The sequence below is a fragment of the Phoca vitulina genome, unplaced genomic scaffold, assembly GCF_004348235.1.
Source record: "Phoca vitulina isolate PV1807 unplaced genomic scaffold, GSC_HSeal_1.0 scaffold59, whole genome shotgun sequence".
In the NCBI taxonomy this organism is placed as follows: domain Eukaryota; kingdom Metazoa; phylum Chordata; class Mammalia; order Carnivora; family Phocidae; genus Phoca; species Phoca vitulina.
Window position 1 is genome coordinate 9136448 of NW_022589762.1, and position 17633 is coordinate 9154080.

Sequence of the window (17633 nt, forward strand, 5' to 3'; positions counted from 1 at the left end):
TGTACCAGTAGTGGAGGATAGGAAAGTCAACAACAGCATGTTGTCCTGAGGAAATTTATCTACTGGCTTAGATTCATGAGAATTCTCCTAGCTTACTCTGTGGCTATAGTCCAGTGGAGTTCCTTCCTTCATTTTTTTATCCACATACTCAGCCATTCATTCATTTAAAAATATACATGAAAAGTTTTATGCATATAAGGCACTTCTAGGATATAAGAGCCACTTATATAATCCTCAAGAAGTTTTTGTGGCAGGCCATGTACAATGCCCAAAAAGAAGAATTATGTTACATATCCTTAAATGTGATGCGTTAGAAGAAAGGCACAAAGAAAGTGTCATGGGAATTTAGAGGAAGACTTAGAAAATCCAAATAATGAGATTGAACAGTACTGACTTTCATGCCATCTTAAGGCACTCAGTCTAGGTTATGATAAAATATTTTTATAAACTTCAGAAATGAAAGAACATTGGGATCTGGGGTTTGTAAGGTATAGTTTCACAGTCAGTGTCTTACATATTTTTGAGAAAAAAATTGCTAGTTTTGTCCCTTATTACTTAGAACTTGATAATTATCAACATGGTACTATAGGTCATTGGAATTAGGGGATAGTTCATCGATCTGGAAGAAGTGTTATGGGCCAAATTAATCTTTTGTTCATGCTTAATTTGGAAAGCTCCTTACCTGGGTGCATTTGGGAAGGTAGTGTAACACAGTGTAAAGGATCACAGAGTAGGGCATTGTGACCTCCAGAAAGAGGGGCTGAAAGGCCTGGAGAGAGGCAGTGGGAGAGAGACCAAGTCCACTGTCACTGGACAGGCAGAAGGCCCCTGCCTTCCACCCAGTGGTGGTATCAGGGACTGTTACTCCCACTTCAGCCACCCTTGATGAGCTGGTGAGGATAGAGATGTGAAGAAAACAGAAAGTGAGCAAGTGCTTTGGTTATTTTTAGGATGGTAACTGATCAGCATGACTCAATGCCATACTTCTGAGTCCTCTTGAAAGAATTATAGAAATTAGCAGTGTAATCAGGGCCCACAATGGAAAAATAAAAGGCATTTCAATGGTTCTATTTCACTAACAATGGCCATGCCTCCCACACCACCCCAAAGTCTGTACTACCATTACAAATCTGACTAAGGGTTTGGAAATGTCATTGAACTTCCCTCTCTAAAACACCATCTGAAAATTTTATAAACTGTAATTCTAAAAATGGTTTATTCCATGTAGGATTGCTTCAAGTTTCTGTTCAATACTGTGTCCTTGAATGGTGTTAAACATTAGAAAGCTAGATTATAAATAGTTATCATGTTCATTTTCTAGGAAGTGCCAGGAGTGCAAATATGTCATTAATTGATGAGTTGATGTAATTAGACCAGAGTTTTATAAATTAGCCTACTCTTGTCTTGAAATGACAGAAATTAATTAGAGAAATAGCTGGAAATAATGAAATCATGTTTTCACATCTCAAGCAAATGGTAAAAATGCAAGTTACTCACTTTACCACTACCAGTCCCAGATCCAAGTTTCAGGGAAATAGTTTCTTATAGTCTCAGCAAATGGCTCTATGTGGAGATTTTCAATCATCTCATTATAATCCACATGAGGAAGTGCCACTATGAATATTACAATGGAAGAAAATGAGTAATGTGGCTAAATACTTAGTTTTCCTGTTAAAATTAAAATGTTAAAAACAATTGCACTGGAAACAATGTGTTGAGCCTCTCCTTTTCTGGATGGGTAGTTCTTTGGTGAAAGTAGAAATGATAAAGTCCTGAAGACAGCATAACCTAGTGTAAGTGGAACTGGAAGGAAAGATGTATACTTTTGGGGGGGAGGGTATTTGAGGAGAACTTCCAAAAAGAGAACAGAACTTTCGCCTCAGAGGGAAACAAGAATGATGGTATGTATTGGCCCTGTAGGCAAGATACCATGTGGCTGTAATAAGAATCATTTGTATAACTAATTAGCAGAGCTGAACAGTGCCAACATTATTAGTAGTCTTGCAATGTTTTTCTTTCTATAGATCCATAGAATCAAACCCAGTGTTTTGACTTACATGTTTTTAGTTTGTAGAAAGGCCAAAAAAGGGGAAAATATAAACCCCTGAACCAAAAAGAGACAAAAAGGTAAAGTTTGAGCTTCAAGTTGGTGAATAGTTTTAAGTCCATGTTCTGAAAAGAAAATAAATACCAAATAAAACATAAATATTTAAAAATTACATTAAAACCCCACTTTGTGTAAAAGTTATAGTATCTAATCCACAACATTATAACTACATAACCAAGGAGAGTTACAGAATAGTTGATGCAGCAATGGAATAATAGTATTTTACTCTTTGAAGACTCTTTGAATATTGTTCCTCATACTCTTCAGCATAGCAAAGTTGAGTATCGTAAAGGGAGTGCCATTGAGTATGTTTAAAGAAGCATAGGGGCGCCGAAGTGGCTTAGTCAGGTAAGCGTCTGCCTTCAGCTCACGTCATGATCCAGGAGTCTGGGAATCAAGCCCCACATCAGGCTTCCTGCTCAATGGGAGTCTGCTTTTCCCTCTGACCCTTCTTCCTCTCATGCTCTCTCTCTCTCAAATAAATGACTAAAATCTTAAAAAAAAGAGAAGCACATAATTTATTTATTATTAACTAATGAATTAATTTTCATTTTTTTCCTTAAGTGCTCCAGGCCCAGATTGGAGCCCAATGTGGGATTTGAACTCATGACCCTGAGATCAAGACCTGACCTGAAATCAAGAGTCAGACGCTCAACTGACTGAGTCACCCAGGCACCCTATTTATTTATTTATTTATTTGAGAGAGAGCGTGCATAAGTGGTGGGGAGGGGACAGAGGGAAAGGGAGAAGTAGACTTGCCTCTGAGCAGGGATCCTGAAGCACGGCTCCATCCCAGGACCCTGAGATCATGATCTAAGCTGAAGGCAGACACTTAACCAAGTGAGCACCCAGTTGCCCCTGGTGCCTAAATCTTTTTATGTGTCTTGTCAAGGGGATGAGATCGTGCGCTTTTATATTTCTAAAGGTGGGGAACTCACTGCTGCCTAAGAGGATTCATTCCATCATTGTAAAGTCTCTGTCATTATCAGAATGAATCCAACTTGTTTCTTCATACCACCAAGTTATGCAATGGATATCTGAGCAGTGGTGAAAGTAGAGCTATAATTGTAATGAGGAAAAGAAAGAAGAAAAGAAAATAATGCCATGAAGAGAAAGTTCTAAAGGAGAGAGGAGAGATGCCTCAGGTATTTATACAAATTTTCACAGTGCTGTAATGAGAAATCATCCAAAATATTCTCAGTTTGGGGCACATGGGTGGTGGAGTTGGTTGAGTGTCCAACTCTTGATTTTAGCTCAGGTCACGATCTCAGGGTGGTGAGATATAGCCCCTCATTGGAGTCTGCTTGAGTTTCTCACCCTCTGACCTTCCCTTTGCTCTCTCTCTCTCAAATAAACAAATCAATCTTTAAAAAAATCCACACAAAATATTCTCAGTGTTTGAGGGCATTTTAATGTGTAGAAAAAGAAACAAAATTTAACTCACATTCCACATACACATTCACTTCTTCATCCAGTTTAGTGATTACCTTTGGAACCTTTACTTGCACGTCAAATTTGGGAAGCACAGTTGAGGAGATAAGAGAAATGTGGCAGTTTGGCAATTATCTTTGTGGTTGCCTAAATGATAAATGCCTAAGTGCTCTGAAATGGTAACTTTCCTTATAAAGAACTTCACAACCTTTTTTTTTTTTTTTTTAAGATTTTATTTATTTATTTGACAGAGAGAGAGACAGCGAGAGAGGGAACATAAGCAGGGGGAGTGGGAGAGGGAGAAGCAGGCTTCCCGCAGAGCAGGGAGCCCAATGCAGGGCTTGATCCCAGGACTCTGGGATCATGACCTGAGCTGAAGGCAGACACTTAACCGACTGAGCCACCCAGGTGCCCCAAGAACTTCACAATCTTAAGATAATACCAATAGAACTATAAAATTGAGTGGTCATAGATCATATTAGTCCTGGCAAAGGAAAGAAGCTTCCATTGAAATAAAAAAAAAAAAAACAGCAAACTTCCAAATTGGGGAAAATAACTTGCTTTTGAAAAATCACAAAACTTTTATGAAGTTCTGTGTTCATAGGTGATGGTCCTGGTAGAATCAGATGAAGTCTAGCCTCACCCATGGGAATTGAAATTATTCAAGTGGATTCATACTCTAGTAAGCAGAAGGTTATCATCTCCATTTTCCCTTCCCAAACTTCCAAACTCATACCGCATTCTTCCACGGTGAAGGAGTGCTCTGTCTTTCTTCCTGATTGTTTTAGAATCACTACCTTGTGGGAGCCCCTAAAGGGCTCGGATGACAAGCTGAAGGACAATTGTTTTAGACCATTCTCTAACTTGATTTTCTGCCGTTGCCTAATTTGTTTCATTCCAGGGTCCTAAATATATGAAACAGGTTATAATTTATCAAATAAAGAATTAGAGGCAGTAATACATTTAGGAAGACTGCTGTATTAGTCATAGATCATTTGGGAAATTTCTAGTATTCTTCCTTGGGAAGAGAAATAGAAACATAGTGGGGTATAGTGTCCTAGTTCTCTGGATCATGGGAGAATTTTAAAGACTTTTTAAATTTATTTATTTTTTGAGAGAGAGAAACGGTGTGGGCAGAGGGAGGAAGAATCTTGAGCAGGCTGTATGCTCAGCGAGGAGCCCTGTGCTGGGCTTGATCTCACAACCCTGAAACCATGACCTGAGCCGAAATCAACTCTTCTAGTGGGTGAAAATTTTTGTCCACTGAGACAACTTGAATGTAACTGGAAAAGAGAAATTTTCCTATGAGATCTTTTGGGTAACATGTGAAGGACATCTAATTTCTAAAGTTACCCACTATGGAGTTTTATACTGTATTGTCCTGGTACTTTGATTTGTTTGTCTGTTTTGACAAAGACAAGACTTTCTGGGTTCTTTACCAGCAGTGTGATCTTTGTCCTGAATTCATGTGTTGGTCTTTTTATCTGGGCAGAGAGGAATACTACATTCTCAAAAGATGAGGATCTTGGGAGCTGAGAACAAGAAAGAACATGAGAGCCTTCATAACCTCTCTCTGGACCCCTTTATTTCTTACCTTCTCCTTCAAGAAGGTAGGTAGGAGACATTAATTATTACTGAAACTTAAGGTGGAGGAGAATAATTCAGAAAGGGTAACAAATAAAACCCAAATTTCCATGTGACTCAACAGTAGCAATTAAAATATAGTCAGCTTCATGGAGTAAATATTATAATGTAAATTAAAAAGTAAATCCAACTCTGAAAACTATGGGAAAGGGAAAAATTAATATTGTGATGATGATAGGAGGTATGTCTTGAGGGTGGGTTGCCCCAAGAAGAACCTGGAAATTTCTTTAGGGTATCAATTATATGTAGAAGGTGGGGACCCTTGTTAGTTCCCGTATTATTTCAAAGCTTGTACCTTACTATTAGAAATACCCCAAAGCGTCTAACTTATTCTTTCCCTGGCTCGTAGGACTTTTGCAGGAATTAAATAGCAAATTTGCATGTCTATAAGTAATGCCTCTCCCCATTTTGGGGTGGGAAATACATACTTTGTTCCTTTGTTGGGGTAAACTTTCTTTTTAGGTTTCTTTCTCTCTCTCTCTTTTTTAAAGATTTTATTTATTTGAGAGAGAGAGAGAGCTCAAGTGCACAAACAGGGGGAGGGGCAGAGGGAGAAGGAGAAGCAGACTCCCCACTGAGCAGGGAGCCCAATGCAATGCAGGGTGTGATGCAGGCTTGATGCGGGGCTCGATGCGGGGCTCAATGCGGGGCTCGATCCCAGGACCCTGGGATCATGACCTGAGCCGAAGGCAGATGATTAACCGACTGAGCCACCCAGGCGCCCCTAGGTTTCTCTCTGAAGTTACTAATGTCCTTTTAAATTAATTCCCTGTTATGGAAAACCAATCTCTGACCATTAGAATTACATTAAAAAGGAAGAAAACAAACAAAACGGGGATAGCAGCTAGTACGGTGAAGGAGACACAGTGGAATAAGTCCTTGTCAGCTACAAGGTCATTAAAGAGGCTCCTTTTTTGGGCGCCTGGGTGGCTCAGTCATTAAGCGTCTGCCTTCTGCTCAGGTCATGATCCCAGGGTCCTGGGATCGAGCCCCGCATCGGGCTCCCTGCTCCGCGGGAACCTGCTTCTCCCTCTCCCACTCCCCCTGTTTGTGTTCCCTCTCTCCCTGTGTCTCTCTCTGTCAAATAAATAAATAAAATCTTAAAAAAAAAAAAAAAAAAAAAGAGGCTCCTTTTTCCCTTGACAGATTCTAAGGAATTTGAGACAACTTTTCTCAGGGATCTCAGTTGTGGAGTTAGGAGGGGACCAGCACCATATACAGCCTAGAAAGGACAGTGTTCAAGTCAGTAGAAGACAGATATCATTAGGGTAACTGAGTGACTCAGTCGATTAAGCCTCCAACTCTTGTTTTCAGTTCAGGTGATGATCTTGGGGTTGTGAGATTGAGCCATGTCGGGTTCTGTGCTGGGTGTGGAACCTGCTTAAGGTTCTCTCTCTCCGTCTCCCTCTGTACGCCCCCCCTTAAAATAAATAAATAAATAAATAAATAAATAAATAAATAAATAAATAAATGTTAAAGAAAGATATCATCATCCATGGTAATAGTTTTATCAGAGTAATTATTAGCACCCTTACTTCTACACCCAGAGAAGGCAGGTTGACAACAGATTATGGCTGAATGGCAAGAAAAGTATTTCCTCTTTTTGTTGATAATGGTAGTACTTTAGCCTAGGCAGTCACATCTCAGTCAAGGTTCTAAAGATGTGATAATGTTATGTGCTTGCTTCAGTTCCTGAATTTACTGTTTTAAGGGAAAAAAATGAGAGAATTAATTATTTATTACATAAAAGTATTGAATTTGGAGTATTCTCAATTGTCATATTTAATTTTTTTTTTTTTTAAAGATTTTATTTATTTATTTGAGAGAGAATGAGAGAGAGCGAGCACATGAGAGGGGGGAGGGTCAGAGGGAGAAGCAGACTCCCTGCCGAGCAGGGAGCCCGATGCGGGACTCGATCCAGGGACTCCAGGATCATGACCTGAGCCGAAGGCAGTCGCTTAACCAACTGAGCCACCCAGGCGCCCTAATTCTTTTTTTTTTAAGATTTTTTAAATTTATTTGACAGAGAGAGACACAGTGAGAGAGGGAACACAAGCAGGGGGAGTGGGAGAGGGAGAAGCAGGCTCCCCACGGAGCAGGGAGCCCGATGCGGGGCTCGATCCCAGGATCCTGGGATCATGACCTGAGCGGGAGGCAGACGCTTAACGACTGAGCCGCCCAGGGACCCCGCCATATTTAATTCTTGAAAAATAACCAGGTGCCCTCTTTTTTGTTTTCGGTTTCTCCACATCTCTAGATTCATACCAGTAAGTGTGGAATCCAGAACTGCATAATTGACCCAAGTCACAACTGTGAAATAGGCAAAGCTTGTCTTCAGTGATGGCTCACCTCTCCCTTCTTGGTACCTGAGGGGTTTTTGCCCCGAAGTCCACCCCATTACTGCTATTTCTTGACTATTCTAAACATCACCAAATTATTTTCTTTTTCTGCTCCTATTAAAGCTAAATATCTTAGTTTTTTAAAAAAATATTTTATTTATTTATTTGTGAGAGAGAGAGCATGAGCGGTGGGGGGAGGGGCAGAAGGAGAGAGGGAAGCAGACTCCCTGCTGAGCAGGGAGCTTGATGCAGATTCAATCCCAGGACCCTGGGATCATGACCTAAGCTGAAGGCAGACTTAACCGACTGAGCCATCCAGGTGTCCCTAAATATCTTTGCTTTTGTGATTATAAAAAAGGAGAAAAGCAATGTGACAACACGACTCCTGATAAAGTGTTTATTTTTTAATCTCTATTAATACTTTCTATTGGTAGCACACCTGATGATTTTCAAGGCATTTTGATCCTCACAATAGCCCTGCATAGCAGTTAGGGTCATTTTACAGACACTGATCTAGACTCAAAGAGGTGATTTGTTCACATCTCACCTGGGGCCCAAGTTTATGGCTCCAGTCTTAACGTTTCATCTAATCTAATCATGAGTGTTCACAATTTAAGTATTTGTGTTTTAGACCATTGCATTTAATTGGCTTCAACACAAAGGAATGGCTCTGTAACATTATTGGAACTTTATGTCTCAGTGACTGTTGGGGGAGGTCAGCAGAAGGACTTGACAACACCACCCCCACCATTGACCCATGAGCTCAACTCTGGCAGTTGGGAGCTCTATCCCTCTTCCCCTGTCCTTGGAATATACGTTCTGCTTGCCCTTCCCTGCTCCCAGAGGCTGCTCCAAGGACATAGCCTTGAGATAGTGATGTGGTGTTGAGACTCTCTGGACCACATAAAAGTGAACCTGGGTAAGGTCACTACATAAACTTGTAAGATTTGGCGGGCAGGTGCCGAGATCTACTCTTCCTGCAGCTGCCCAAGACGAGCCTTGTGTGTAAGTTCCCTTGTTTATTAAACCTGCCACCTGCCAATTTGGAGTGGTCTGCCTCTTTCTTAGGTCTCTCTCTGCCCTCTGAGTATGGGGGTCAGTTTCAGATTTCACCCAGGAAGATCCCAAGAGGGTTTTGAACCAACGATCGGTCAGCCAGCCAGCCAGGAGACTGGAGAAATGGGCCTTAGAGGGAGAGGTATCTGGCGGGGGGGGGGGGGGGGTGGGATCCCACATTGGCCATTGGCATCTATGTGGGGAGGGGTGGCCCCTACGTCAGATGCTCGTGGACCACTGCGTGAGTATGGGGGCGCCCTGAATATGCTTGCGGCTTTGATGTGCTTGTTTGAGAACTGCGCACAGTGCACTGTGGCAAAGGGGATCCCTGGGAAAGTGAGGAGAAGGGACAGGAGGTGTCATGGGGATTGACCGGGAAATGGATAAAACATCCCATGGCTTCCAGCTCCTAACACAAAGGAGAGCAAAAGCACAGCAACAACACCCCCAGCTAGCGGGGAGCCCCCAAGTTAGGAAATGCTCATGATGAGAGAATATATGCTCACTGAGCTTACTGAATAGCTGCCAACTTCCCACAAAAGGCCCGGGAAAGTCTCCAGGTGTGGTTCGTGCCACTGCAGGAGCCATGGTGTTTCTCTGACTGGGCAGGAGGCAGAGAAAATGAGCAACATCACACACACTCAGAATTGCATGGTCCCCGGCAACTGCATGGTCCTGGGGGCATCCAGGCACTCCCATATAGATTGGATTATTATTATTTTTTAAAGATTTTATTTATTTATTTGACAGAGGGAGACACAGCGAGAGAGGGAACATAAGCAGGGGGAGAGGGAGAAGCAGGCTTCCTGCCGAGCAGGGAGCCCCACGAGGGACTCGATCCCAGGACTCTGGGATCATGACCTGAGCTGAAGGCAGATGCTTAACGACTGAGCCACCCAGGCGCCCCTAGATTGGATTATTCTAGCCTGCAGGGTCAGCCCAATGAGGGGGATCTCGCTGGGCATGTGAGACCCTGGACATCTAGAGAGGAGGTACAACAAATTCTTAGGGAGTTGGAGACGGGCCATCTATACCCCTGTTGTTGAAGAAAAGATGGGAGTCCTGGTCTGGCATCTCTCTCCCTCGGTCCATCTCCTCATGCCTGACAGTGCTGTCTCCCCGGCCAACGTATGTGGAATGTACAACCAGGTCAAGTTCTTAAAACTGTCAACATCCTTCTCCTCAAGGTCAGGTGGGCACATTCTGTTTTCCACTGGTACCATCATTTGTCCCCTCCATTGGCCTGGAGAACATTACAGCACAGAGAGACACTTTTCCTAAATTCACCCAGCAAGCCTTGAATGATAGCAACAAAGCCTGTCCTTACCAAGTACTGAAACTTCTCTAAAAAGAAAAGCTGTCCTCCAAAATAGGCTGGCCTTAGACATCATCATGTCTCACAAGGAAGCACTTGTGCCATTTTCCAAACAGAATGTTGTGTGTTCACACCTGATGAGTCAGTCTGCTAATGTATCATCTTTATTAAATCACATGAGGACACAAGTAAACACCCTGAGTGAGCTGATCCCCAGCCTAGAGGTTTTAAGAAATCAGTGGTTTGGATCACAGGGCTTTGGCTGGAAAAATTGTCACTGATTTCGGGAATCATTGTCTCAATCTGTGTCTTCTCTTCCGTGTACCTGCATTCTTGCTGTGGCATCTGCCTCCAGTACAGAAAGAGCCAGAAAAGGAGCCACCTCCATGCTAAGGAAACGCTTGCTGACTTCTCAGAGCACACTGGGGAAGAAATTGTAAGAGCCAGTGGAATGTTGGAAGACGTTGTTAAGAGGACATGACTGCAGGTTGACCTGTGAGCTTGACCTTGGCACTCAGAGGCTCCTTACCCATTCCCCGGTCTTTGGAATTCTGCTTGCCTTTCCTACTCCCGGAAGCTGCCCTAGGGACACCTGCATGGTATACGTGACTGAACCCAGTTCAGGCCTTTATATAAACTTTTAAGATTTGGCAAGTAGGTGTGGAGATCTACTCATTTTGCAGCTGCTGAACACAGCCTCCTGTGTAAGTTCTCTTTGCTTATTTGTTCTCTTTCTGCCCTCTATGTACAGGGGCTGGTTTCAGATTTCGCCTGGGAAGCTCCTGAGGAGGTTATGAACCAATAGCGACAGACTCATAGGAAGGGAATTCTCCCCTAAATAAAATCACATATAAGCTTAGTCACATTAATTATTTTAGAAAAAAAGATTATATAGAATTATACAATATTAAAGTAGGAGGTGGCATTCAAGAACACAGTTGGAGATTTTGAGGGGAATATGGCGATGGAATGACGTAAGAGAAGAGAGACTGGAAGAAAAGGGGACAATATAAAATAGGACCATGGGTGGTACTCATGGTCTTCCATGCATTGAAGGCAAGAAGAATTAGAACTAGACATGACAGAGCATATCTCCCTGTCCCCATGGTGCCGGAGATCAGACAATATGGTGTCTCCCTCCTTGCACTCTGCCTCGTCTCAGAAACTCCCCCAATTCACAGGAATTTATGAGAGTGCTCTGTGCAAACAGAATGTCCCACCCCAAGACTTCCAAGCAGAGTGTGTGGAATTTGGCAAGAATTCCCTGAAAGGGGTCATTGCTCTCAGTAGTGGCCTGAAGTGGTGTCCCAGCAGATGCTGTTAGTAAAGGGCCCAGGGAATGGAAATCCACCCTATAGTCAGAACCCACCTCCTCATCTTAGAACTGAGTCTCTCAACCTCAGCGCTGTTGACATTTGGGGTCAGATAAGTGTTTATTCTGGGGGCTGTGCAGTGACTGTAGCGTGCTTGACAGCATCCCTGTCTTTACCCAGTAGATGTCAGTAGCATTTTCCCAGTTGTGACAACCAAAGATGTCTCCTCTCTCCTCCGCTGAGAACCACTGGCTTATAAAGTCCTGATGAGAGATTTTCAGTTCTCCCAGTTTGTGGACACTGGGAAGATTCAGAGCCTATTACCAACGACATGTCATCGCCTGCAGTTTCCTCATTAGAATAGTGTTCCCCAAAATTTCCCACATCACGGCACACATGGAAAATGAGAATATTTGCTCAGGATAGGAGTAAGTCAAAGGCATTTAGTGCAGGTAAAGGTGACTGTTTTGAGGGCTGAGGGGATCAATATTTGGGAGACACTTTGATTCTTTTTGCAGCACATTAATGTACTGGTTGAGAAGTGCATTAGCATTTTCCTTTTAGATGATAGGGATTCTTCGTTTTTGCAGAGACTTTGAAAATGTTCCTGGGGAGGAGAAATAACATAAACTAATATCAACTCTAATGTTGGGGTATTAAGTGATAGCCGGTATTTCATGAGAAGAGAAGCACATTCACTGGAAAGCACATTCAAAAGTGCAAGATTAGTGTAATGATTGAGAATGTCATCATCAAATCCTGGCTTCTCCATTTACTTGGCATCTCTAAGCGTCACTTTCTCAACCTTGAAATGCAAATAATAATACCATCCACTCGTGGGGTCACTGTGAACGTGCCAAGGAAAGCCATGTAATGTGCTTATCACAGTGCAGAGCATGAGGTAAGCAGCATCTGTTAGAGCTCCTCTCTTTCTCCCACCCTTCATTATATAATAGTTGCTTAATATCACTGTTCCCAAGGGGTGAGAAGGGGACTAGTTGCAAGTCTGCTAGGGAAGCATAGGGAAGGAATTTACCAACCTCTAGAGAATATAGATATTAGATAATCTTTGTAAACATTCTGTGGGAAAAGAGAGCCACTGTAACTTTGATGCCGACTACAGCTTTGGAATACTTACTTCATCCCATTACTGGGGATTCTCTCTCTTCACCTAGAGAGAAAAGGGGGAAGGAAAGAAGGAAGAGAGATCAAGAACAAGAAAGATGAGGAAACAGAGACAGGAAAATATGCAGTATTTTTTCACCTTTCACAAGTCTCCTCTTATAACACTGCTTCTTACACAGGTCTTTCCATAGCCTCTACGCAGAGCTGTAGCCACGCCCCATCCCTACTTCCATCTTCCTCCCGCCCCCCCACCCCATAGCAGGAAACGTTTCTTACCAGGAATTTAAATTTCTTGTTTATATATATATAGTATATATATATTTTAAATCTTTCTCCACCCTCTAGAATATAAACTCTCTGAAGGTGGAGATTTTTGTCTGTGTTGTTTCCTATTGGGCCACAATGTAGTTGCTCAATGAATAACTGTTGAATGAATGCGTGATTGATTAACATGAAACAGAAAGCAGGAATATTTGAGGCTGGACACAAATGGGGATTATGAGGTTAGATGCCACAAGTTAACTGCATGAAATGTTTGTTTCCCATAACAATTACTGTGTGGCTGGATTAAATCTCTTGTCTTCTTGCATCCTATGAGTCTCGGTCTTGTATTTGAACTCTACTGGAATAAATTACACAAGAGTACATTAGCTGCACTTTGCCTGAGTCCACAGTGGCTGAAGGACATTTCTTCTGATTAAATATTAAGCGCTTTCAAATACAAAAAGCCCAATAACTGGACATGGCCAACTTTTTCTTCTCGGAATGCAAGCCCAACTTTGCTATGAGGTTAACTCTTTGTACTTGTTTTTAATTGGAAGCGAATCAGAATACACAATGTGAAAAACCTAATAAACGTTTTTCAGACCATTGTTATTCATCAGGTCGTAATTCGTTTATTTTTAAAATGAATTTGATAATTTAGGCAATTTCATTCATTTCTAAAAGTGATAAAAAAATAAAATACTTAGGTAATCATGTCAACCTCTGAACATTAAGATCTTGCTTCTTTAATGTTATTCCCAAAATGACCCAAGCCTATTGTCCAGTGAAGATAATGGTTCATTTAGTCCCTTGCAAAATTTCTGATTATGGGAGTTTTAATATCTCTGCCATCTTGCATTTTTTTTTTAAAGGATGCATGAAAGACATCTATTGTGATAGTCCACAAGCATTGGGTCAGTTACAGAGGGCTAAAAACAAAAACAAACAGACAATGCCTGGAATCCAAACCCAGGCTTTATTATTGCTTTATCCTTTTTACTGAGTTGTAAGGCACATTAAACAGACTGACTCATTGGACATTTTAAATGCAAATAAATTGTATTTATCTTTTTGTCTAAAGGATCACATAAACTCTCCATTGATTTTGCTGAATTCTCTCCTTCCTTGCCCCAGCTGGGTAAAATTTGCCATTTATGTGTAAAGAATTAAGAATTTCATCTAATGGAAGAAGAGTTTATGAATGTTCTAATAAAAAATCATAGATAAATTCATAATCACATTTCACATGTGTAGTAATAACAATGTCTCAGCCCTTAAATATTTGCTTATAACGTGGTGAAGCAACTCAGCATTTACAAAATGACAAAAGTAACGTATGAATACACACTGGGTAAAAATGCAGAAGATTAAAGTGAAAAAATAGAAAGGCTTCCATTCATCAGTCCCTACTCTCCTATTTTCCTTTATAGAAGTATCCACTGTTAATTTATTTAGTCTCTCTCCAGAAAGTTTTCTTTCCATTCTTTTAAAAGCATAGAAGCAATATACTAACGCATACTTAAAAGAAAAAGATGATTACAGGTGAAGGGAAAGTTCTCTGTGGCTACCCTCCATTTGCTGTCTTCCATACTCCCCAGAGAGATATTTAGAATTAAAAAAAAAAACAACAACACTATTTTACATACATGTATGTATCCCAAGAGAAAAGATAAACTACTGCTGTGTGTTTTTTCTCTATAAATGTAGCATTATGCATATAATCAGTCTGAAATTTGCTTTGTTCTCCCAGTTGTTTGGTTTCATGTGCCATGTTGATATGTATAAAGAGCCAGTTAATTCTTTTTAGCTGTTCTATAGTGTTATATTGCACAATACTACATTTTATTTAGCCATTTCAATATCCAAACTGTTGTTTTTATTTTTTGCTTTTCAAAAATTGTGGTAAAAAATATTAATATAAAATTTGCCATTTTAACCATTATTTACATGTACAATTCAGTGGCATTAATTATATATGCAGTGTTGTGCAACCATCACCACTGGTTCTGAAGCCTTTTCATCATTCTTAAGTACTCACTAAGCATAACCCACCCCCCACCCTCCGTCTTCCACCTGTCTCCGGGGGCCTCTAATCTACCTTTTGTCTCTATGAATTTGCCTATTCTAGATAACTTCATACAAGTGGAATCAGACAGTGTTTGTCCTTTCGTGTCTGGCTTACTTCACAGCATAATGTTTTCAAGTTTCATCCAGTTGTAGCAAGTATCAGAACTTCATCCTTTTGGGGCACTTGGGTGTCTCAGTCGTGAAGCGTCTGCCTTCGGCTCAGGTCATGATCTCAGGGTCCTGGGATCGAGCCCCACATCGGGCTCCCTGCTCCACGGGAAGCCTGCTTCTCCCTCTCCACTCCCCCTGCTTGTGTTCCCTCTCTCTCTGTGTCTCTCTCTGTCAAATAAATAAATAAAATCTTAAAAAAAAAAAAAAGAACTTCATTCTTTTTATGGATGAGTAATGTTCCAGCCCAAGTATATACCACATTTTGTTTATCCATTCATCTGTTGATGGACACTTGATTTCTACCTTATTGTGAATAATGCTGCTATGAACAATGGTGTACAAGTTTCTGTTTGAGCTCCTGTTTTCAAATCTTTGGGGTATATCCTTAGGAGTGGAGTTGTTGAATCATATGGTAATTTGCTGTTTAATCTTTTGAGGAACCACTAAGCGTTTTCACAGTGGCTGTGGATTTTACATTCTCAGGAACAAGGGTTATAATTTCTCTACATCCTGGGCAACAATTGTTATTTTCCTTTTTTTTATTACTCATCCTAGTGGGCATGAAGAGGTATCCCATTGTAGTTTTGATTTTCATTTCCTGGATGACTCATGGTGTTGAGCATCTTTCATGTATGTATTTGCCATTTTTATATCTTCTTTGGAGAAATCCCTATTCAAGTGCTTTGACATTTTTAAACTGGGTTGTTTCTGTTTTTGTTGTTGACTTATAGTTCTCTATATATTCTGGATGTCACACCCCTATCAGATATGTGATTTGCATATATTTTCTCCCACTGTGCAGGTTGTTTTTCACTCTTTTTGACAGTGTCCTTTGATGCACAAAGTTTCTCATTTTAACGAAGTTCAGTTTACTTATTTTTTCTTTTATTGCCTGTGTCTTTGGTGTCATATTTTAGAAACCATTGCAGGAGCCCCCCAGGCTCAGGCCCGATGCCCCCTCCTCCTGCCCTATCATCTCCCCACTCCCTTCTCCGCCAGCAGAGTGAATATAAGGGCATTAACCCAATTACTTGCTTTTTCCAATATATTTTTAAAGTCTCAGATTTCTACCAACTCTGTACTCAGGAAATTGGAAAAAACGATTGGACTTCAAGATGTAATTTTTTAAATGGTAGACTTACCATTTTCAGATTTGCTTTTTTGTGGTTAATTGCTCTCCAGTGCATTGTTATTATTGTTCAGAAACAACCTTGAGCTTCCCCACTTCTGGACAGATTTCCCTTGAACAGATCATGTTATTACTGGCAGGCTTTAAAAGATCATTTAGTAGGGGCGCCTGGGTGGCTCAGTAGGTTGGGCATCTGCCTTCGGCTCAGGTCATGATCCCGGGGTCCTGGGATCGAGCCCCACGTTGGGCTCCCTGCTCACGGGGAGCCTGCTTCTCCCTCTCCTTGCTGCTTGTGCTCTCGCTTGCACTCTCTCTCTCTCTTTCAAATAAATAAATAAAATCTTTTTTTTTTTTAAGATTTTATTTATTCATTTGAGACACAGAGATACAGAGAGAGAGAGAGAGAAAGCATGAGCAGGGAGAGAGGCAGAGGGAGAGGGAGAAGTAGGCTCCTCGCTGAGCCAGGACCCCGATGTGGGGCTCGATCCCAGGACCCTGGGATCACGACCCGAGCTGAAGGCAGACCCAGGTGCCCCATAAATAAAATCTTTAAAAAAAAATAAAAGATCATTTAATAAATGGCTACCATTTAGTTATTGAGTGTTTCTGCATGTCAAGAACTAGATTCAGCACACTCTTCACAGCTGTCTCCTGGGAGAGTTGTCTGTTTCTCTTCCCATTTCACAGATGGAACCGAGGTGGCCGCTGGCTCCAGTCAGCACTGCTGGGTCCAGTGAGGCCCACAAGGTGCAGGCCCTTTGTTTTTTCATCTTCACACACACTTGTGGAAGGTGATAATATTCTCCTTCTTTACAGGTGAAAAAATTGAGTTTAGAGAGGAGTTAAAGTGCTGGGTAAGATTCCACAGGTGCTAAGTAGCAGAGTCGAATTTTGAGTCCATTCTATTTTCCACATCTTTGAAAACACGTGCTTTTCCCACCACATCACACTGAAATTATGTAAAATGTGGAAGGAAGATGATTCTTGGAAGAGGGGAAACCTGGTCCCCGACCATGTCACCATTAGGATAATCATTTCTTCCCTGTGTTTTTGGAAGGATTTTTAGCTTGGCCCTGGTTCTCGAGTTTGTGCTGAATAAATCTTGTGCTTCATCATCCCTGTGAGTTTTTCTGTGTGGGGCCTCTGCAGTGCTATTGCAGCTTTGCAAGTGATCTGGGATTCAAGTAGGGTTGGGGTGGGGGATGCTTGACTGTGTGGAATTCAGTGATAGCTTTTATCTTCTACTTTTGCCCAGTCTAGGGATAGAGCTAAGAACACTTGAACTTCAAGGTCCTTTAGAGTTCTTAGCTGATACCATCCAAGCTTCAGTCAAGCTAACCCAAATGAAGACATGGACTCCTAGGACAACTCCAGAGATCTCTTTGAACTCCTGAGGTTTCTGCCCCTCGATCCATACAGTAAATGATTTCAATACTTAGAACAAAGAAAATGTAGAGACTGGGTATTGTGGGGACACTGATTTCTGCTTCTGAATTCCTCCTTAAGTTTACACTTATCCTTTGATCCTGGCTTGAAGTTCTGGGAAAAAAAATACTCCACTCTAACACTCCTATGTGGGCTTTTGAGTCTCTTTCTTCTAAGAGAGATCACATTTTTTGAGAAAGAAAGTTGGGGGGAGGGACAGAGGGAGAGAGAATCCCAAGCAGGCTCC

The 17633-nt window shown here is 41.4% G+C and overlaps 1 protein-coding gene across 1 annotated transcript in view; it reads right to left on the minus strand.

Moving 5' to 3' along the window:
* Positions 1–9569: 9569 nt before the first annotated feature.
* The window catches only part of LOC116623661 (alpha-2-macroglobulin-like), a 48982-nt gene continuing 40918 nt past the window's right edge, over positions 9570–17633 (minus strand). The window contains exons 36-37 of the mRNA XM_032391019.1: positions 12344–12376; positions 9570–9820 (exon numbers count right to left, since the gene is read on the minus strand). Coding sequence (XP_032246910.1) covers positions 12345–12376 — 32 coding nt within the window. The 3' untranslated portion in view covers positions 9570–9820; position 12344. The remainder of the gene's footprint in view (positions 9821–12343; positions 12377–17633) is intronic.